The following is a 22,560-nucleotide window of genomic DNA, read 5'->3' on the forward strand; positions in this document are numbered from 1 at the left end:
GTTGCTGCTGACACAAGGACTTCTACAAATCGCCGAGGAGAGGAGCAAAGTCTGATTCTGCTATTGCTGTATTCTACAGACCTCGAGTTTCAACACCTGCGACAACTACCGCGAGCCCTTCCATCACACTTGAAAGAAAAACTGTGAAATACTTTTGCTCCTTTCTCCTGTCAATCAGTTCCTAACGTCTTCCACAGCAGCTGCGTCGAGGGCGATACCGCGCTCGAGTCCAGGCCAGGGGCAGAGGAACTGGACCGGGCAGCACGGAGGCGCCGGGAGGGAATCCAACCCCCGGCGACAGGACCGGTGCCAGGGGCGACGGAGAGGGGCAGTTATTCCTGGGCGCTGGTGGCGGTCAGCGGCACGTCTCCTCGCTGGAGAGGACAAAGCAGGAGGGGCCCTGGCTCAGGAGCCCACCACAGACAGTCACACGTGTGTGTGTGTGTGTGTGTGTGTGTGTGTGTGTGTGTGTGTGTGTGTGTGTGTCGCACTGTAAATAATGAGCTAGCTCACACACACCCACACACACACAGACACACCCACACCCACCCACACACACATACACCAACACACACACACACACTTGCTCTTTGGCCTTGGGGATTCTCGGGGGCAAATATAATTAGTGCACCTCTGCTGATAAGCTAATGTGCACACGGGAGCACAATGGGGGAGACCTAATGGGTCCAGGGACAAGCTGAGCGCTGGGACACTCACACAGAGGAGAGCTGGACAGGAGGGGGGAAAAAACACCCCCACTTTCACCTGAGAGCCCCCTCTCTCGGAGAGGAATTCGCCGAAAACCGCGTACAAAAGAGTCATCTATCATGGACCTGAAAGTCGCCGGCTCTTATTTTGTAGGCTGGTTAGTCCCCACGGACGCGCGACCAGCACAGGAATTCGAAGAGCGCGACGACTTCAGCGGTCTTCCAGGTAAACAGGACAGACAGCTCGAGGGAGCGGACACTGTATCCTGTGAGGCAGGGGGGGGGGGGGGGGGGGGTTGAGCAGACCTGCTCAGTGCCATAGCTGGCCTATATCTGTGCCCTGAAACACAATGCGCGCTAGTGTTCTCTCCTGGTGTCCCCTCTGTTTGCTGCTCTTGGGTCTGACTCTGAGCTCCTCCAGCCTCTGCCCATACAGTCAGTGCTATACCAAATCAAGCCCCTCCTCTCCTCTCCTCTCCTCTCCTCTGCTCTCCTCTCCTCAGACCTCCATTTTAAGACCCTCTCTCTGTATTTTTCCCGCCTTTGTTGCCCTCCCTGTAGAGTGCGTGCGTGCGTGTGTGTGTGTGTGTGTGTGTGTGTGTGTGTGTGTGTGTGTGTGTGTGTGTTGGGGAGGAGTGTGAGGATCAGCCTATGTTCAAGCCGTGTTTAGACCCCTCCTTTCCCCCCTCAGCAGCTCCACCCAGCCGAGCGCAAACACACTCCTCTCTCTCCTTCTCTCTATCCCTCTCTCCCTCTCTTTCTCTCTCTATCCCCCTCTTTCTCTCTCCCTCTCTTTCCCTCTTTCTGACACAAACAACATAGCAGCAGCAGAGTGCTCCGCGCTGCCAGACAAAAACACACCCACCCACCCGCAAACACACACACACGCACACACACACACACACACACGCACATTTAAAAACATATTCTCTAGATCCTGGAATGTGGCTGGCAGCCACTTTGTCCATGGTACTGTTGTCTAGTTTAGCTCCCTGGGATTACATGTCTCTGGTGGACGTGAAAGTGCAATGTTTCCATTCAGCTCAAAGGCCAGCTCACAAGCAGCTTTTTTTTTACCGGGAGACATCACACAAAAACATATCTGTTGCCGTGCTCAAGAAGGCTGACAAAACACCTTAAGAGGCAGCCGGGAACAGTGCTCTCGAAGCGCCATCCATGTACGGTCAAAAGAGTACAAGAAAAAAAGAAAGGAAAAAAAGAGAAAACAACCACGCATTACGGCTCAGAATTGACAATTTAAATGGTACCTTCTCTGGCGATTTAAGGCGGCCAACTGACAAACAGTGAAAACCACAACAAGCTGTGTTTGTTTACAGTGGCCGGCCCTGCAGCTTGTCTTTCTCCACGGCCTCCCTGGAGACTGGCTGGTCCAAACACAGGTAAACTCGATACAGACCGGCTTAATGAGCGGCGTCACAGCCCTGCTCCAGCTTTGCACGAGGCACGCAGAAATTCAAGACCCAGGAGAGAAACAGACAGAGAGAGAGAGAGAGAGAGAAGGAGAGAGAAGAACCAAGACAAGAGAGCAAGAAAAAGAGATACAGTGAGAGTAGAAAGAAAGAGAGCAAGAAAAGAGAGACAAACAGAGAGAAAGAGAGAGAAAGAGAGAGAGAGAGGGAGATGAAGCAAAGGGAGAAAAACAGCAGTGTTCCCACACGCCCAGTGGGCGACGGTGGGGAGGAGAGCGAGCGTGGCGAGCAGGGGAGCGGCAACGTGAGGCTGGGCCCCGGAGCCCACAGGTCACATGGACAGACCGACACGGCCCCTCGGCGGCCCCTCACCGGGGGCCCGGAAGCCGCGCGCGGAAACGCAGGAAATTCCCCACATTCCTGACAGGAAGAGATAGTGACCCGCTGACCCATCGCGAGCGAAGGAGAAAAAATGCCCATTAGTGAGCGTATGAAAGCAGCAGAGCAGGCAGGCCAACAGACGGACAGAGATACAGACAGGCTAACAGACAGACGGAGAGACAGGCTAACAGACAGACAGGCAGGCCGACAGACCGACAGACAGGCAGGTCGACAGATAGACAGGAAAGCAGGCAGGCCAACAGACAGAGAGAAAGAGAGACAGGCCGACAGACAGACAGGCAGGCTTTCTATTGGGTCTTATATTAAAGTCACCACCATGTCACTATAAATTACAGTCTATCGTCTATCCTCAGAGGTAGACATGTCAAATCAGAGAGAGAGAGGGAAAGAGAGACTAGTCAAAGGTACAATATTCCATCAGTCAGTTTCTTAGTTCCGTTTTTTGTATAGCAGACAGGTGGACATGGCCTCGGATATGGCATACTGTATAAGATCTGGGATAACCACCATGCTGGTTTTATCTATATTACTGTAACAGCAGCCATATATTGACCTGAACAAGTAGCTTAACAATTAAAATCAATATTTATTTTTCCAAATATTCTGGCACAAACAGGTGAGGATTAACAAAAACTAAATCTGTGCCTAATTAGGAATTTTGATGAATTTATCGGGAATGATTTAACTTATGGTCCCCTTAATCAGAGAATATGAGCAACAGTTCATACTTTCTAAATGGTAATCAGAGCCCGGTAAAGGAAAATAGGTGCAGTCGACTTGTATTGGAAAAGTTAACTGTGATCAGTCTGAAGAACTGGGAGACGGAAAGTGGCAACCCAATTTATGGACAGCCTTAGTCTTAGTCCAAACATATGACTCGAAAACAGTTTGATTTAAAATGTAACTAATTTAATTAGGCTACTGCATTAAAAAAATATATATATATATTATAATGTCCATCATCATCATTCTGTTCATGATATGAATGTTTGTTGAGAGACCCATGGTGGTGAATTGCCAAAAGTGGGAATGAAACAGAAGTAATGGATATGAGCCATCCAAGCTAATAACTGCTCATTAGAATTTATTTTCAACAGTGACGATAAAAAGGACAGAAGAGACAGAGAGGGAGGGTCAGGAAGTTAGGGAGTCAGAGAGAAAAAAGGATAGAATACATTAGCAGCACAGACAAACAGTGAGAGAGGGAATAAAGAGAGAGGGAGGGAGAGAGAGACAGAGAGAGAAAGAAAGAGAGAGAGAGAGAGAGAGAGAGAAAGTACACCACAGCACAGTTGACTGGCTATACTAAATACCAAATGCTGACAGTGGCTGCGTGTTTAAATAATTCAGCAGATAACACCACTAGCCTTCCGCAGCGCTCTGAAAGCTTTTAGCACGGGCCAATGCAATGGGCGGTAATGGGTCAATCCCATGTCTCTGACCTCCACCCTGGTCCAGATAGCCCAAACATCTCTCGATTTGGGCTAAAAGAAGCACCCGGGGCAAACACACAGGTGATGTGAGTCTGACATGTTATCCTTTCCGGATGCCTCAGAGTGTTACAACCAAAACCCATTTATGAAACATTTGATGCAATCACCCAGCTTCTGTTTCACTCTGGCTTGGGCGCAGCTATTGGCTTGCACCGCCATCGGAATGCAGGGCCAAGCATGAGGTCATCGGTTCGGTTGATTAGTGGGCGTACAATGCAGGAGATTTGAAAGGAGCTTTCCGTCAGATTTTCTGAATATCCGCGTAATGTTCTCAGACATCTGTACACCGACCAATGGCTGACTCGGAGGCACACAGAGGTCAGTGTGTGTGGTGACATCGAGGCCTACAATAGAGACTCCCCACCCTCCAAAAACATCTGAACGTCTAAACGTGTATGGCCAGTTTTACAAAAACGAAGGTTTAAAAATCGTTTAATATAAACATATATTATCACCTGGATATCAAAACGCCAATTTCATTATCTCCCAGACTGGCATAGAACATTTCCTCCATTATACTGTCAATCCCAAAAGCAGATAAGGCTGCTGTATTATTCAACATTTCAGGTTTGAGATTTGCTAGGCCCTTCTCCCCAATCTGCTTAACTTTGTGCGGTAGGACTTACATTGTCACGGCGACGACCGTCCTAACAGCGAGACGCCGCTGGCGCCCAAACTGGAAGAGGAACTGGAACGGGGCTGCCCCGCTCGACATTCTACGGGCCAGGTGAGAAAACTCAGCCCTGCCGTGAAGCGAAGCGAGGGAGAAAAAATTCTCCGCCGCATGCCAGACTTTCCACCACACTCCGCACTCTGCCATGTTTGGAATCAGCCAGACCCGGAGGAACACTGCTTTTTTTTTCTGCTACCTCTGTTGAAATTCAGTGTCAATGCTTAGCTATTTATAAGAGTGATGTATTCAGAATTGTTCAGGGTAACAGCACAAACTGGGAAGCCTTACTAAACCCAGTGTGTCTATCACGCAGAAAAATCTGCTTGTTTGCTCCAGGCTGGAGCTGTTTCTACGCTTCCCCCTTGATATCAACAAATAGACCTCAACCTGACAATCATCACTAAAACCTACAACATATCACCCCATGGCACATGGGTTGCAGTAAGTGATTTTTTGCGCAACATAATCAGCTTGTACGGAGGCCTCAACAGATCCTATTATGCATGCTTACATTATTCATGTCTGCTTTTGGTGCTGGTCTTACATAACTGATATTCAATTCGCCAATCTCATCTTACTCAAAAGAGGTGACCAGGCAGGGAGCTCACGTCTGTGTATTTTTTTTTAATGGTGCCTCATTTCTTAACTGTAGTTAGCTGTCATATTGGCACAGTCTTTGTGATTCCCAGAATGCATCAGTCCCTAGAGAAGGTTACTGTCATCAAGAGGAGATAAGGAATGACTAGTGATCAACAGATCACCAGATAAAACTGGTGTGTGTGTGTGTGTGTGTGTGTGTGTGTGTGAGAGTGTTTTGTGTGTGTGTGTGTGTGTGTGTGTGTGTGTGTGTGTGCATCTGTGTGTGTGTTGTTGACAAAGGTAAAGACAGGCAAGGGGTGGAGATGGGGATTTGAGGCGTTCAAGCGTTCTGTAATTTGCTGTTATGCAACTGAAAGTGAAGCCTCACCCAGACTGTCTTTGGGAACAGATGGCAAAGCTTTGTCTTCCGTTTCTTTTTTTGTCTGGTTTTATGAATTTATTTATTTCATCCGAGGCAGTAGTGGGGCTACTCAGTGATGCAGGCCAGGTGAGTTCACCCGCCGTCGCGCCAATGTCACCCTCACACCCCCTCGTACGGTGTCTATCGGAGTCCTCTCCTCTGGCGGCAGGACCATGCCAGCCCAATCCGAGGAGCGCACTCCATGGTTTCCAAACCACGACCAAAACCAAACCATTTACATTATTCATTCATTCTGTAGATGCTTGGCCAATTGTGCTCTAAAAGGCATGTCCGAAAACAAGCGAAACGAGTAGCTTACACTTCACTATGGAGACACAAGTGTAGACGCATGCCTCCGCCGCGTGTGAAGACGGGCGTTTAGGAGTGTGTTCTGAGGCCGCTCAGGGGAGAGAGCAAAGAAGTAGGAGTCCAGGGGTGCTGTTCCCGAAAACACTGTTGTGCAACAAACAGGGAAACAAGAAAGCAACTCCACTGGTCTGTCAATGGCACAACAAAAGTCGATCAGTCATGCGGTTATGATAGTTGTGCAAAAATCGCTTTTGGGAAATGTACCCCGGGATAGTACAGCGAGTTGTGGGCAGTCAGGACCGACCGCTGCATAGTTCGAGGGCCACAGAGTAAGATGAAATATTCTGTTTTCCTCAAGCGGATACCACGGGGAGTCCGTGTCGAGCGTCGCCTTCCCTCCGAGCCCTGTGATGGACAGCGTGCAAGAGGAGTGTCTCAGACAGTGTAACATCATGGTGGTTTTCAAAACACATCCCACCGGGGATTCACGAGCGGTTTCGCTGTCAACTCTTGTAGAATACAGATAGATAGATCCAGGGGGTGTGTGAGAAGACTCTGTGAGAACCAACCATTGCCTAATGCTAAACGCATTCTGCTGAGCATGTGTTGGACACTTTTATGTGAGCAGATCCTTTAACACTGATCTCAAACTGTGAATGTGATGAATGTGAAAAATATGGATTGTTAGGTTACTTGGAAATCTCGCTACAGGCATGCCTGAAGTAAAGTGTGAAACACACTATCGATTGGCAGTGGGGTTTCTAGACAAGAACCATATGACTACTGGCTCTGGTTAGCAACCACAGACAGACACAAATACAATGTAAAATGTAATAGCTAATGTGTTCTAGCAGCACAGCATGTTAACTCTATTGTAATTGGCTAAGACTTGTTGTATAATTTCCCCATGCAAACATAACACTGGTAATTGTGCACTTGTACAAATATCTTAAGCCAAGCTCTCTCTCTTATATGTCATTGTTTAATAACATATTTAGCCTTGATACACGCATACTGTTCACCACAGCTATGAGCAATTACTGTAAGGCCCCATTCACTACGCACAGCTTGTATGAATTTGTTACAGTACAAGTACATAGTGCGCTCTTTCCATAGGGGATTCAATCTATCACAATATTTAGCGCTTTGTTGGGGTCGTTACCATGGGAAAGGCCCACATTCTTTTACGCCCAGTCGACTACGACTGTAAAGGTCTGTGATCTGTTCACCAAACTCTGCTATGCGGCACAGCCATTAAATCTCATTGAAGTGAATGGACTTTTCAGGCTGCGGAATATTCATTCAGGTAGCGTGTGTGTGTGTGTGTGCCATTTCCTGCAGGCAGTGTGCAATGAGAGAGAGAGAGAGAGAGAGAGAGAGAGAGAGAGAGAGGAGAGGGAGAGGGAGAGAGAGAGAGAGAGAGAGAGAGAGAGAGAGAGAGAGAGAGAGAGAGAGAGATCAGAGGCTTGGACATGAGGCTGAAATCAGCAGTACTGCGGACCTGCAGACAGAGGAAACCGGGAGAGAGCGTGCACTCTGATCCAAAATACTGATGACTATACGCTCAGTCAAAGGCAAAACACACACACACACATAGGCACGCTAATACATAAAACAAATGCATGCCCACAAGCAGATACATACAGTACACACACACACACACACACACACACACAAACAAACGCACACACACAGTGGAACATATGTCCTTGATGTCCCTGCATCTACACACAAGGCATTTTACCATCTCCCATCTTATCACAAATGCTCCCGCTCTTTCTCTCTCGCTCTCTCTCTCTCTCTCACACACACACACACACACACACACACACACACACACACACACACACACACACACACAGGAACACACAGGAACACTCAGGGCTTATGTCCCACTTAGCCTGCCTCCCCAGAGACTCTGTGAGCGTTAAACGAGCTTCACCCTGAATCCTGAGGACTGAAGCGTCGTCCTCTGGCCCGCCATCACATGCTCTGCCAGGAGAACACCACACTCTCTCTTCTCCTCCACCCTATTCCCTCTCTCCGTCTCTCTCTCTCTCTCTCTCTTTATCGCCCTCTTTATATTCATCTTTTCCTTGCCTCTTGTCTTTTCCTCCATACTGCTCTTTGATGTTCCCTCTGTCACAGAAGACATAAACTATAAGTGGAGTCACTGTTTCTCTCCTCCATTCATCATGTGCAGCTCTCCTCTCTCCGTCCTATTCAAGCGTTCGCACACAAAGAGAGAGGGAATATGACGAGGTCTTTGTGTCCCTTTCTTCTTCCCTCGCCCCCAAAACCTCAATGGAAGAGGAAAAAACAAACACGCTTCGTTCGCTGTGATTTCCGCGGCAGCCGGTCGTGCGGTGGCCGATCACGACACACACAGAACCCATTAGAGCGCGGAGCAGCCAGGGACGGGTGGCCGTTCGATCCGTCTTCTCCGCTGCCAATTAATGGAGTCCTTGGACGATGGGGGGAGAGGGGGGGGCTTGGGTGTGGGTGTGACAGCCGCAGCAGGTGATGGCATCTCCGCGCCTACGCAAGAGTGCATCAACCGTTAGCCCCAACCACCCACCCACCCCAAACACACACCATCCAACGGCAACCCCCAACCAGCCCCCCCCCCCCCCCCCCCCCCCCCAACCCAATCAACAAACACACACACTGCCAGGGTCTGATGGGTGTTCTGGACGGGGGGTGAGGGGGCAGGTGGATCCCATTGATCTGTTTTCTGTTTCGACGACTGCCCCCTTGGAACACACGCACGCACGTTCCCCATTCTCACCACGAACTCCTCAGCACAGGACGCCGATCAGGTGCATATTGAGTCTCCACTGGAATCAGTCATCACAACGTTAAAAAGCTGTTTCTGCTACATGGAAAAGTTTCAGCTGCAAATCCCAACTAAGCTTCCAACGCTCAAATCTCTTGCCTATACTTCTATAAAGAATGCATAGCAAACGATGCTTAATTTACAGGCCCATTGCTGAGTCTGTATCATCCTTCTTATGAACTGGTTCGTTGATGCTTATGATACAGCTGGTGATTTAAGAGGGCGAACATGATGTATGTTCTACAAGCAACTTCAAGACATGTTAGCCATATGAACTGTTGGAAAGCCATTAATCTTAAGAGGGTTGACCCAACTAAAGTAAAAGAGTAAAACCCAGGAGAGAAGGGAGAGAACTTAGCAGACATTTCATCTTGATGATTTAGGGGTGCTTTGAAGTGCAAGGCTCTCTGTGTTGTAAGCACTTCAGGCACGGTGGAATTTTTAAACGCGTGTTATCTGTTTTTCATCGAAACGACAATCCATTAACCGACGATTATGAAATAATGCATCAAGGACTTTACGACGATCAGTAAGAAATACCCCAACCAAAAGAATAACACACTGTGCATAATATTAGGGCAAAATGTTAAAGATCAGGGCAGGAGAGGGGTAGGGGCAGCCACATTAAACAAATTAGGACGCCACATTTGGTAATCTGAAGGGGAGCAGGAGAGGTCCAAACGACTTTAAATGTGTTTACTTTGAATCGCTAATTAACGGGCGTCGTTATTATGGCCGCTAATGGCCTCATCAGAGCCAGGGGTTGGAAGGGAGGGAATGGAGGTCTATCTCAATCCAAAATCAACTGCAACAAGCCTGACGAATAATTTAACATCGAGCTCAGGCTGGCTCAGAAAGCGTGGATATGCGCGCGCACACACACTAACACACACACACACACACACACACACACACACACACACACACATGCAAACATTCTCACACTGACATGAGTTCAAGTGCAAGAGAAATGTTTTCAAGGCAATGGTGTCAGTGCACTGAATAGCTAAACAGTGCCTGAGGCACTGTTCTCTAATAATGCACAAAGGCACACACACACACACACACACACACACACACACACACACACACACACAGACAGACACAGACACAGGCCACTCACACACAGTAACACTCACAGATACACTCATCACACGTGCACATTTAGACTCACTGAGGCACATGTACACACATTTTGCTCTCTCCCTCTATTTCTCTCAACCATGGCACACACACACACACACACACAGGAAACTGTAACTAACACATATGCTCTTCCCATCCCTCCCTCTCAGACTTACACACACTCACACAAACACACACAAGCACGCACACACACACATTCACACACACACACACACACACACACACACAGAGACAGTGGCACAGGGGAATAGCTGAAGCCAGCCTGCCAGCTGGTATGAGCCTGAGCCCACTACATAGGCAAGCAAGGTTAGAGTGGGCATGCCAAGGAGGCTCACAGGTTCGGCCTAGAACACACACACACACACACACACACACACACACACACACACACACACACACACACACACACACACACACACACACACACAACACACACACACACACACACACACACTTTCAATGGCGAGAGGGAATTATGCTCGATAATAAATAACATCACATACATTGTATATGAATATCTATAAAAATCTGTCTGTGTCGAATTGTCTGTTGGTCTGTCTACCTATTCATACAATGCTTTCACTGGCCAATGGCAACCATTTCTTGAGTTCCCAGTTTCCCTGAAACTACAGTATCCCTTTGTCTCAACCCATATTCGCGCGAATCTACTTTATTAATATGCTTTTATCTCTCTCTTTTTCTCCCCTCTCTCTCTCTCTCTCTCTCTCTGTCTCTCTCTCTCTCTCTCTCACTGTGCGCGTGTGTGTCATGCTGCTCGCAGCAATGGGGCACCAGAATGACACCAGAAGCCCCTGAGGTCCTGTCTGTCCCCCCTACTGCACCATATACACGCAGCAGCCGCAGCAGCCGATTAACGGTCACTGTCCGGGGCTTAGCGTCGCAGTGGGCCAACAGTTTTGTTACTGATTGTGTTTCAGCACGACCACAACTTATAACGAGAAAATAAAAATGGAGAATAAAAAAAAAAAACATAATTAAATCCCTAATGAGCTCCTCTGGCCCCTGCTCCTCTCCCAGCAAGACGTAAATTACTTTCTGCTCTGTGTGTTTGTGCGTGTGTGTCCGGCTAAGCGTATGCGTGTGTGTGTGTGTGTGTGCGTGCATGTGTGTACGGGTTTGGGGCCACCAATCACCGTGAAAACAGGACAGCACACTGTTCAGACCGCACGGCTCTCCAGATGGGGAGAGCTGAGCCCGTTCTGTTGAGCTGAAGGGAACTGATGGTGTGTGTGTGTGTGTGTGTGTGTGTGTGTGTGTGTGTGTGTGTGTGTGTGTGTGTGTGTGCATGGCTAAGTATTTGTGAGTGCAATGACAGTCTGTGTGTGCAAGGGAGAGTGTTTACTGTAAGTGTTTGTGTGTTTGCGGGTAGACATGTCTGATGGGAAGAGCAACTTTGAGCAAACATCACTCTTCGTCTCTCACTGAGTTTCACACACACACACACACACACACACACACACACACACACACACACATACACACACACACACAGTTGCTCTCCTGGTGTCCCAACAGCATCAGCTGGCCTCGAGGCAGGATGCAAAGAGGATCCCAGCTCTTTCCGGGAGGAAACCGGGCCGAAGGTCTATGGGCACTCACAGAGGAGCGGCTGCTCTGCTGGAGGGATTGTTTAGCCCCGTTACTCAACCCTGGGGAGCGATCAGGATTACGAGCAGAATCTGTCTCTTCAGACAGAGCCATATCTGTCAAATTGATTTACGCCAACTGCCACTCAACAGGGCATGAGCATGTTTAACAGGATGTGGTTAGGCCCGTTTTCACAGTAATTAGGAGAGGCCCTGTGTTCAGAACACAACACATCCACTCATTCACTCCATGGTGCACTATGTACTAGCGGTTATTCAAAATAGCGCACTATAGTACCTAGTATGTGAGTGAGTGAGTGAGTGACCAAAACGGGTTGAATTTCTGGTGAAGCCACATCTACTTTCTCTGTTATTGTTTTGATTTGAGGACTTACGGCATGTCATAGATGCAGCAGTTGCACTTCGAAACTAATCTCACTGACGGGTGTAGGGCCCCGGGGCCAGTTCCAGCCTGCTGAGGAAGACTGAGGATTTGAAGTTCATGGGAAAAACACCTAATGTAATCCTGCCAGACCGCTTGAGGTTCACTTACGTAACGTTTGTTGGTTTCCGCACACAACTTGGAATGAGTAATTGCAAACCTATGGTATGTTCCCTTGCCTATTTTTGAATCCCCCCTTTTTTTCTCTCGTTGTGTCAAAAACATCGAGCCCTTTCAGAGAGGCAGGGAGGCCCCTGTTGACGGGGAACAGCTCAATCTCGCTGGTGGCTTGGAGAGGGGCGCAGATGTAACAGAGCTGACGGCTGAAGACGAACGATTCCCGTCACGATCCCTGGCCCACTGAGATGCATCAATCTCTTCTTCTGATCAGTCAAGGTCTCACCAGAGGAGGGAGCGAGGGACGGCACGAGGTGAAATTAGACACAGGACATTTTTAAGTTTTGACTCGAACCCAAATCATTATATAAAGTTTTTTTTTCAAAACAGTCTAAAAAGCGCAGCTCCCCACACACAATTCAAATCAAATGAAGCCTTTATGACCAGGACATGTTCCATTCAACCTTTTTTTTTTAATTCCATTTTGATTTTTGCAAGGCTCGTGTCTGACATCATTGAAAGACGTGCTCAGGGGTTTAAGTCCCAAACAATGAAATGTCTAATGCGATCACGGCAAAAAAGGGAGAGTCAATTTCCTGGCGAAGGAGAGCGAATCTGGAGCGAGGAAGACGACTCCTCCGACTGAGATCCAATTGGCTGTCAACACACGTCGAGCAGGGATAACAGTCATGCTCGGACGTGTTCTAATCAGATTAAGGTAAACTGCTCATCCAGTGATACCTGGCCGACTTTAAAGTTATTAGAGCAAAGCCGCTCTCGTCTGTAATGACACTAGCGAGCGGGTCGGGGCTGAGAGCTCCATGTGCCACCACGGCCTCGGCCCAGACTTTGATTACATTTCATTGCATCAGAGCATGAAACTGAGATGTCTCCAAATTGGCCCGCAAACATCAGTGGATAGACTGTTGTATACGTGTGTGCATGTGAGTATATTTCTGTGTGTGTGTGTGTGTGTGTGTGTGTGTGTGTGTGTGTGTGTGTGTGTGTGTCTGTGTGTGTGCGTGTGTGTGTGTGTGTAGAAGAGGGTCATTTTCCATGTCCACCCACGCATTTTTCTTCTGCCCATTTTCTTCTAGTGGAGATGGAGAGAGAACAGGCAGCACTGTGGGCCTATTTGATCTAGTTATGCTCCAACAGAACAGGGCTATTTCGAGAATGCCCAGGGATGAAAGGGCTGTCGGAAAGGTTTTCATTTTCAATTCCTCCCCAGTATGAGTGCCACTTATTGGCTCATTTCAATAACTGCGGGAGCCCCCGCACGCATAGGCACCATTCACAACGTGTTCACTTGTGAATTTATCAGTGAGATTCTGCTAGTTGACCCCTGCATCCCTGGGAGCAGTTGGCTGAACCGTGTATTTCATTTGGATTTGTTAAAGCACTCAACGTGAATGAATACCTAAACAGCATGAGTTGGCGTGGTGAAGGATAAGGCGATATCTTAGGGCGACACCCTAACACCCATCCTTGCCAATGTGACGGTGAGGTTAAGTGGATTTATTTCTGAATTCTGACACAGAAAGATTTGATAGTGGGCTATTTTTTATCCAGACAAAACAGTGCATATTTAGCTGAAACTACAAACTAGGTGTGCACATTCAACTAATGTTGGGACTATACTGAATATAGCTAACCAGTTAAAACTCTTTTACTCGTAAAATGTGGACACTTCGGGTCTGCGGCAAACAACGTTTATTCAGGCCACTGTTTGTTTGAGTGCATTGCAGATTTCCATATTCCCATCTGTGACGCCACACGCTCAACTCAACACTATGTGGTTTATTCTGTAGGCGCGCTTCATCACCTGAGCCACCAACGCTTGAACTTTGATTCTAATGTTAACCTCATTACACGGCATCCATAATGCATGAAGATGAAGATAAAAATCCATAAGCGCCAGGCCTAAGCACGGGGCTAAAAACATGACCAGTGTCGATTAGTCACTTCTTTGCTTACAAGGAAAGCTGATAGGCTCTCTGAAAATAGCCTCGTCCAGCTCTGAAATATTCAGTGACTGTGGCTCCAATCCAAGGCCAGTGAGGTACAAGGCCACTGGACATGATGAACTGGACCAGGGGGGCTGAGGTTCCAATGGGTGCTCTGTCCACTGTTTAAGGTGTTCTCCAATCCTCTGATTTCTTTATTCAGTGACAAACTCCCAGGAAGGGACTCCACAAAGCACCTCGTGATCGTATTACTGAATCTGAGTCTCTCCTGTGAAGTGGGAATCCCGATAGTAACTCAAGAAGGGATTGCTTTGGGTCAGCTCAGTTGAACTCTGCGAGGTGAATGCATCTCCAATACTACATCTGGGCCTCATACTTCTAACGGAAACATATTGTGGCAGATGCTGTTGGCTTGATGGCAATGCCTTGCTGCCAGGTACCAAAGTGATCATAATGTGGTCAATACAGTGCTGGAAAGACGTAAACCTCAAGATGTTTTCTGTGCACGCACTGTAGGCCATCACTCAGAACACTGCATACTTAAGATATTCCAATCTAAAACAATCACTTATCGTTGGAGAGCCAAAGCAACCTGTCCACAACACGCCAGATTCAGAATCAGCCAATGCAGCTGTTGTGGTCTGAGTACAACAGTACACCTGGATCTTCAAAAGTGTCTTGTAATGTTTGTGTTCTTTTCTGCCAGCCAGCTCGTTAAACTCATTGTGAGTGATTAATTATCTAAACGGCACTGTTAAATACAACCAGAGGGTCTACCATCCCCTGCAATTAACTCAAGCCATGGCATTCTGTGTGTGTGTGTGTGTGTGTGTGTGTGTGTGTGTGTGAGAAAGAGAACCAGAGAGATTGAGAGAGTAATAGAGCTATTGAGTTCAGTAAATAGTAACTGATTGAGTGGTCTTGATTTAGCATGTCCTTTTGAAATGTAGATCTGACCAGCTAATAAACACGCAGCAGGGACTGGGAAATGTGATGAGAAGGTGAGCCTGGACTTCATCCACCGGTGTTGCAGGGTGAGCCTACCATCTGTCTCTCTGCTGGTGAGTATCGTGTGAAATAGCAAAAACTGACAACCGACCGAGTCCAAACTTGGGAAGGAGAGACCCTAAATCGAGTACCTAATTTTCACAGCAATTAATGATTTAAAGAGAGCACTCTGTGTGTGCTGTGATTGCAAACACAGTTTGAGATACTTGTCATATGACCTTTTCAGGCTTATTCCTGGTGATGGGAGTACTGTAGGTGTGTGTGTGTGTGGGGGGGGGGGGGGGGGGGGGGGGGGGGGTGACCATGGACCAACCAGGCAGCAGTCACGGCCCTCTGGCTCCCTAAAGGGCAGGAAAGGTCATCGGCCGCACCCCAGATTCATGCCATTTCTGTTGGCCTTTCCACTGGCAAGCCTTAACACCACCAACACCCCCCCCCCCCCCACACACACACACACACACACACACACACATACAACACACACACACATATCACCACCACCACACACAGTAGGGTTGTGTATTGGCAAGAATCTGGCGATACGATACATACCACAATACATGGATTATTATTCAATATATTGCAATACATTTCCATACTTTGGGATATATTGTTTTTTGTTTTGTTTTGTTTTAGAAAAACTGGTTTTAAATAGAAGAAAATCATACACATAAAGCAAAAAAGCTGCACTAGACAAACAATACAGTGCACTGTACGGTTCTGTCTGTGTCAATAACAAAGTGCTTGCATGTAAACTGTTAATCTAAAAAAAATTACAGTATCGCCAAATAAAATATTGCAATATTCAATTTTATCAATATTTTTTACACCCCTAATACACAGTGCTACAGTATCTGTTTCCTGAAAAAAGTGAATACATAAAATTTCATCATTTCACGCTGTACCAAGACAAAAATGTACCAGTACAGTCCTCTCCTGGTGGCCATGAGAGTAAGGTCCAAAAATAATGCAAACATTGAAACACCTTAACACAATGTAGGAATCCCCCTTTTCGTTAATTTACAACATACAGGGTACCCAATTTATCCAAAACCTAAAAAGCATCATGCTCCTGCCTGTAACAACAATGTTAGGCCTACATAGTAAGCTACCAGGTGTTCAGAGGCACGTCAACAATGTCAGGGACCCCATTTTCCATATTTTAAGTCAGTGTAGCAATTTGTTTAAAGTTGTTATTTTATGATATAAAAACATTGAAACAATGTGCTGCTTAAATAGATACTTAAAGACAACTGTCACATAGCCTTCTGTGCTCAGAGACCCTCTGATGAATCTATGATGTAAAACGTTCACCAGCATAGCAAGTAATTTGCATACCAACTGGGCTAATACTCTTTGGCTTTGTTACATTTGCTTTCAGGAAGCTTTGAAGCCTTTATGTATATGTAGCCTACATTTTTGTATGTTTTTCATCTAATCGGAGTGGCATGCTCTGAGCAGTTTTAAGTCCAGGCACAATCAAGAAATAGCCTATATTTCATATGCAATAGGAAACATGCGAACCAACCTCCTTAATCAGCTGTAATGTGTGTATTCGTCTCTAACAATCAGACCGCAAACACGCCTACGACCAATAAACTGTTTCTTCACTGAGTACACTTGTAAAACACACGGTGTGTTCTGTGTTCACGAGGAAAGACGCACGGACCAGCCACCCCCGCGCGCTCCTACGGACTGAAAGCAATAATTCCAGCGTTTCCACAAGACAAGGACCTAAGTGCTACGACAACATGGATGTCAAGTTGACAGCGGAAAACCGCCCCTAAATCAAAAACAGCAGTTTGGACTGAGAACGAAATACCAATTACCAACAATACCAACACGTAGCCTACACAACATAACAGAGTAGAAAATAATGTTAGCATTTCGTTATGCGTCCCCATGCGGTAGGCTATGTCCGAAACCTATAGGTAACCAGTTTACACAAAATAGCCTACTTCTTTGTTTACATGCAGCTGCGAAGGACTGACAGCTCAGAGGAGTCCAACACACCTTGCTAACTGTACGCTGAGTTCAGTGCCTTTACTTAAACAGGATACACATTGACTCCTGTCCAGTTAGGTCACTGATTTATGATTTAGGAATATTAATCTCGTAAAATCCACAAAGATGTATGATCTATAAGATCTTTAATTCGAATCGAGAGAGAAAAAAACTACTAATCAATAACCTTATTACCGTTACCTTTTCATGAGCTTAAATTCGGAATCCTTGTTTGAGCAAAATATTAGGCTACAAAATATTATTAGAATAAAAATAATAGGCTAGTTCTGTGAGGACGCAAATACCGCGAGGAATTTCATACCATGGAGCAGGCTGTATTCGTAACGTATTGGAGCTAAGATCAGTCAATCATGCAGAATAATCTTACCTTTCTCTTGACTTGAAGAAATTATTTCCTCCTCCTTTGGATTTGCAACCTGGGTTATGATGGACGTGTTGTCCATGGAAACGGGATGTTATTCCTCTCCTGTATTCACTTTAATATACGTATGCTTGCTTGCTTGCTAGCGAGCTAGCCAAGACTCCGAATACTAAACACAACCATATAGCGAGTAGGTATCTGTCCGCATTAAAAAATCCACTTCACATTGATGCAAAAATAAAGAAACCCGTATATATCATGCGCGCAAACTGACTGGACTTAACGTCATTTCCACGAAGTTTATAATGTCTTATATGTAAAACACGCGAACTAAGGTAAAAAAAACAAAGACTCAATCCTGCATCAGTCTCCTCTTGTGGGTGCAGAATAGCCTCCGCCTCTCGGCCGATGCATCAATGCTAGGTCAAAGCGTACTCAATAATGTAATCTTTCTTTCCGATTTGTATGATCTTGTCGAATATCGCGTTGTCGTTGTAGCCTGTTCCCCCAACAGAGATGCACGCGTCCAATATTTCTGCTCCGCTCCAAAGTAGGGTAGCCCACCTCAATAGCTGCACGGCATAGGCTGGGACTCGACAACTAGAGCAGCCGCCTATCCTAAGCGAAATGGACTGCTGCTGTGTACAGCTACCGCTTACTGTCCATGTAAGAAAACGGATGGCAATGTGGTAGCTGATACGATGCTTTTGTAAGGCCTCTAAGGTAGCCAATACAGCAACGGTAGGCAGCAAGCAAGCTGCACTCAATGTGATTCCAGTGGTGTTTCTGGCTTTTAGTTTAAAATCAGTGAATAAATAAAGGGGTTCCATGTAGGGGAATTAAATATATAATTTATAGTGCCAAAAACAGTAGGCCTATGTTGTGGGTCTGTGACTGATTCATTTATTGTAAATCTATACTGAGCTTATTTCTACACTTATTTGAATTTTGAATCTGAAAAAAGCCCAATTATCTGAAGGACAGGGGTAAATGCTGCAATTGCCTGAAGGTCAAAAATAATGTTTTTTTCATAAACAATAGTGTTTTTTTGTGATGTGATATTTTGAAGAGAGCTGAAAAATATGATTTTGCTGAGCCAAAGGGTAGGCCTACATTTTCAGGGGGAAAAAAAATGCTAGTAGATAGGCCTAATTTACAAATTAACAATTGACAATTGTATTTTAGTTTGGCTTGAAGGTCAAGTCTATTATGTGCAATCACCTTTGTCTTGTAGCCTATAGCCAACTTAGTTAGTTTTGATGATAAAGCTGGGGCTTCCTTACAAGATTACTGAAGGGCCTTTTGGTACGTGTTAACAATGTGGGTCAGTGCTGTACTACTCAGACTTAACCTGATGAGTTGGGTTGAGGCAGAGGAGAAACGCTATTGGGTTTCCAGACCAATTCACAATGTTGTTTCTCCACTTGAGAGACCGTTTCAGATTGCTGTGTCAAGACTCTCCACCTGATCCAGGAAGACTGGGGTAGCTACAGTATAATTTAGGCCGCAGCGTAGGCTAAGAACTAATACAAAAGTAAGCTACCCAAACTACAGTATAGTCTGTAGCAAGGCAAAGCGAGTCAATTTCTTGCACTGTATTCTGCTAAATGTGTTGGATAATGTATGACTGGAATCACTTCTAATTGATTTTTCAATCTATAAGGATAAATTAGAGATAAACTTTGTTCTTTCTTGCCTTTTTAATTTCAGAAAAGAGCAGAGGGAAAAACACAGCGGGTGGTTTCTCATCTGTTGTTATTGAGCAGCTATACAGGCCAGAGAGGGGAAAGTGCTGTTTTCTTATTACTCAAAGGAATTGTGCTTTATTGGATTTTTCTGGCTGTCACATTAGTTACCATCAGCCCTTTTATGTTTAGGATTGAATATGAACTGGGGAATCTTGCGTAAGCCTGCTTTTTATATTAGCTTATGTGGTTTTCTTTAAATGTTCAGAATTCTGTGTATTTCCTGCAGCGGTGGAGTAATTTCAGCATACCATGCTTATGCTATAAAAATACAGCATCTCTTTCCTCCAGTTTTTCTTACTAGTCAGTAACCTTTAACCTGAAATATATGGACCTGAACATCATTTAATTTGGAGGTCATTACTACAGCACTGATTTGCATTAGAAGCTGAAACAATATTGGTGACCTTAGTACAAACCAAACATGTTTTAAAATGCAACCAAAGGTTTTGTAAAAGAGGAGTTCAGATGTTATTTTGCACAATCCACACAAACATCTTACCCATCAGTGAGTTATATAGCCTAAATAATGCATACAATATGACATATGATACATACATACCCTGTAAAGCAGAACTATATTGGATGCATGGAAAAACACAAACAATGTATGCGCTACTACAGCCATCTTAAAAATGGATAACAAATGTTAGGGGTTGTAATAAACACATTTTTAAAAAACACTGACAGTTAGCAGTATAGTTAGGGGGCAGATTCAATGGTAGAGAGCATCATGGTAGTCTTCATGAGCACTGTCAGCTAATAATTTTTAGAAACTTCATATGCTGCAGTCTTGTGGGTGCCTTTCCAATCCCCTCGTCCCCTAAAAATAAGGCTCACATTGACACGGTGCATACTCAAATGAAAAATAAACATAGAAAAACGTGACCTGCTCATGGAGGGGGGTGGTGGTGGGTGGGGGGGTTACATAACACTTCCAAATGGGCCTCCCCCTCAGTTCTTATAGCCACATGTTTGTGGTATGCTGTGGATATCACTGTCAGGCATTTTTTTTTTCCTCGCAGCATATAAATCACTGTCAAGTCTGAGCCCCAGACGAATGTGCTGGCTGTTTGATCAACATAATCACATCATAATTTTAGAGTGTGGCCTGGGGTCGCAGCTTTGTTGTGGGTATAACAGCCAACACTGAGAAGAGGGACTTCTGCTGCCTGTGCATGCTTACTCTTTGATGTGTTTTCTGTCAGGGGTTGTGAGCTTCCTCTCCCTCTCTTCCTCGCACAACAAGGGAGTTCCCAAAACACAAAGCATCGATAAAAAAAACACTCCCACCCCCAAAAATGCTGTAACTCCAAAATGATTATGCAGACTTCCTGAGAGCCATTTTGTAATTGATCCAGTGACGACAATCAGTCTAATGGATTTCTCTGCGGTTTAGGTTGAAAGACATGCAGCATATTAAAATGCCAGCCTCGGCGACAGAAAGCCAAGGACTTTCAGTTTAGATTGGTGTTCACTTAAATAGAAAAGACACATCCGATGCATGCACTTTGCTGGCTTATTAGCATACATAGTTGACACCAATTGAACAGTATTTTTCCCCTATATGCCTACTACTGTATATTCAAGCCTACACTGAATTATGACTTGTCTAATCATGAGCCCCCTTTTACGTATGGCACATACAGTATGCATAATAGATAATACTGAATAAACAAAATGTTTTTTTTTCTTTCATTGCTCTGCAACCTGAGCTGTATTTATTGGATATCACCATCAACCATTCTTTATTCAAGGGAACTTGACTTCTTGGAGATGCAATTAAACTCTTTGTCTATACTGCCATCTTGTGGTGGTAATGAAGAATACAATGAAACCATCAGATGTCTTCACTAAGGGGCCCCCGAAGGACCATGGGATAGACTTACTACTTCATTTCACTTTGTGAAGGGCCTGGGTATTCACAGTTGGCATATGTCATGCACACTAGACCCTACTCCTATCAACCTCCTCCAACAGCAAACTGTTACTTTGTGAAAAATGTCAAATTAAGATTGGATAAAGGAGGCATTGTTGGAGAGGCATTGTTGGAGATGTGTTAGACCTCAAGAAGGCATTTGACACTGTTAACCATCAAATACTCATTCACAAATTAGCTCATTTTCATTTCTCCCCTAATGTTTTAAAATGGATGGAATCCTATTCATCAGGCAGGGTACAGGTAGGTGAACGGTGAGACATCATCCCCACTGCAATGAGCCGGGTGTACCCCGGGATCTATTCTGTTTAGGCTATATAATGACCTTCAGCATGCTCAGGGTGTGAGGAACAGTTGTATGCTGATGACACAGTCATCCATGTCCATGCCAAAACTAAAGCACAATAGCAGCCACACTTGCTACTGCAACAATGGCACATGTCCATAAATGGCTGGATGACTCACACTTATCTAAATGTCAAAAAGACAGTTTGAATGTTTTTTAGTAAAACACTGAATCTGATTGTGATCCTAAAGTATATATCTGGAGAGATCACTGAAACATGTCTCACAAAATAAATACCTCAGTATTCCAATCTGTCCTTCAAAACACAAGTAAAAAGGGTTATGCAAACCACTAAATATAATCTGGCAAACTTTATCAAGAAACTGTCTAACAGTAGCATAAATGAATGCCATGATCCCTCACTTAACGTACTGCATGATGAGCTGGACCCAGGCCAAAAGCTCAACTCAACACATTCTCTCACTTTATAAGCAAGCTCTCAAGGTAGACAGAAAACACACATCTTATAATTAGCCTACTGCAATATTTGATGAGTATATACTGTATACCTGGAAAAATATAACAAAACACACTGTTGCATGCTGATTTTTATATATAAACTCCAATAGTAGAGCTACAAGATCTGCCCTAAGAGGGGACTGTGTAGCCTAGTCCCTCTTAGGACCAGTGCTTTTAGTCAGATTATGTCTTCTATGTGAGAGCATGTATTTCTGGACCAAATCAGATAAGAAGTTGTACTTCCATATTTCTCTCAACATCTTAAGAACTGGCTTTTGAGCAGTCAGACATGTGAACACTTTTCATTCTTGATATGTGCAGTATCACACTATGTATTCTGCCAGTTGCTATAAGTGACTGTTGATATTTTATCTGTGTAATTGTGGATGTTCTTGTCTTTGTTTTCCCTTGTTTTTTGTTTTGTTTTTTTTCTCCCTGTTTTTATTTCTGAGTGATAGACTGTGTGTTGTAGTTGTCTCCTCAATGTGTCTTGTTTTTGCTTCTTTGCTCTGTGTTTTTGTGTGCTTTTGCAAATAGTGCTGACTTGT

At 45.2% G+C, this 22,560-nt stretch overlaps 1 protein-coding gene across 2 annotated transcripts in view; it reads right to left on the minus strand.

The window, feature by feature from the left end:
• ctdspla (CTD (carboxy-terminal domain, RNA polymerase II, polypeptide A) small phosphatase-like a) overlaps positions 1-18,174 on the minus strand; it is a 41,969-nt gene extending 23,795 nt beyond the window's left edge. Inside the window, exon 1 of one of the 2 annotated variants that reach the window (XM_062521182.1) lies at positions 17,530-18,174. In XM_062521182.1, the coding sequence (XP_062377166.1) occupies positions 17,530-17,605 (76 nt within the window). In that variant the 5' untranslated portion in view covers positions 17,606-18,174. The remainder of the gene's footprint in view (positions 1-17,529) is intronic. The other variant, XM_062521181.1, reaches the window with a different exon arrangement.
• Positions 18,175-22,560: the final 4,386 nt, after the last annotated feature.

This window comes from Sardina pilchardus, chromosome 19, assembly GCF_963854185.1.
Source record: "Sardina pilchardus chromosome 19, fSarPil1.1, whole genome shotgun sequence".
NCBI classification, from domain to species: domain Eukaryota; kingdom Metazoa; phylum Chordata; class Actinopteri; order Clupeiformes; family Clupeidae; genus Sardina; species Sardina pilchardus.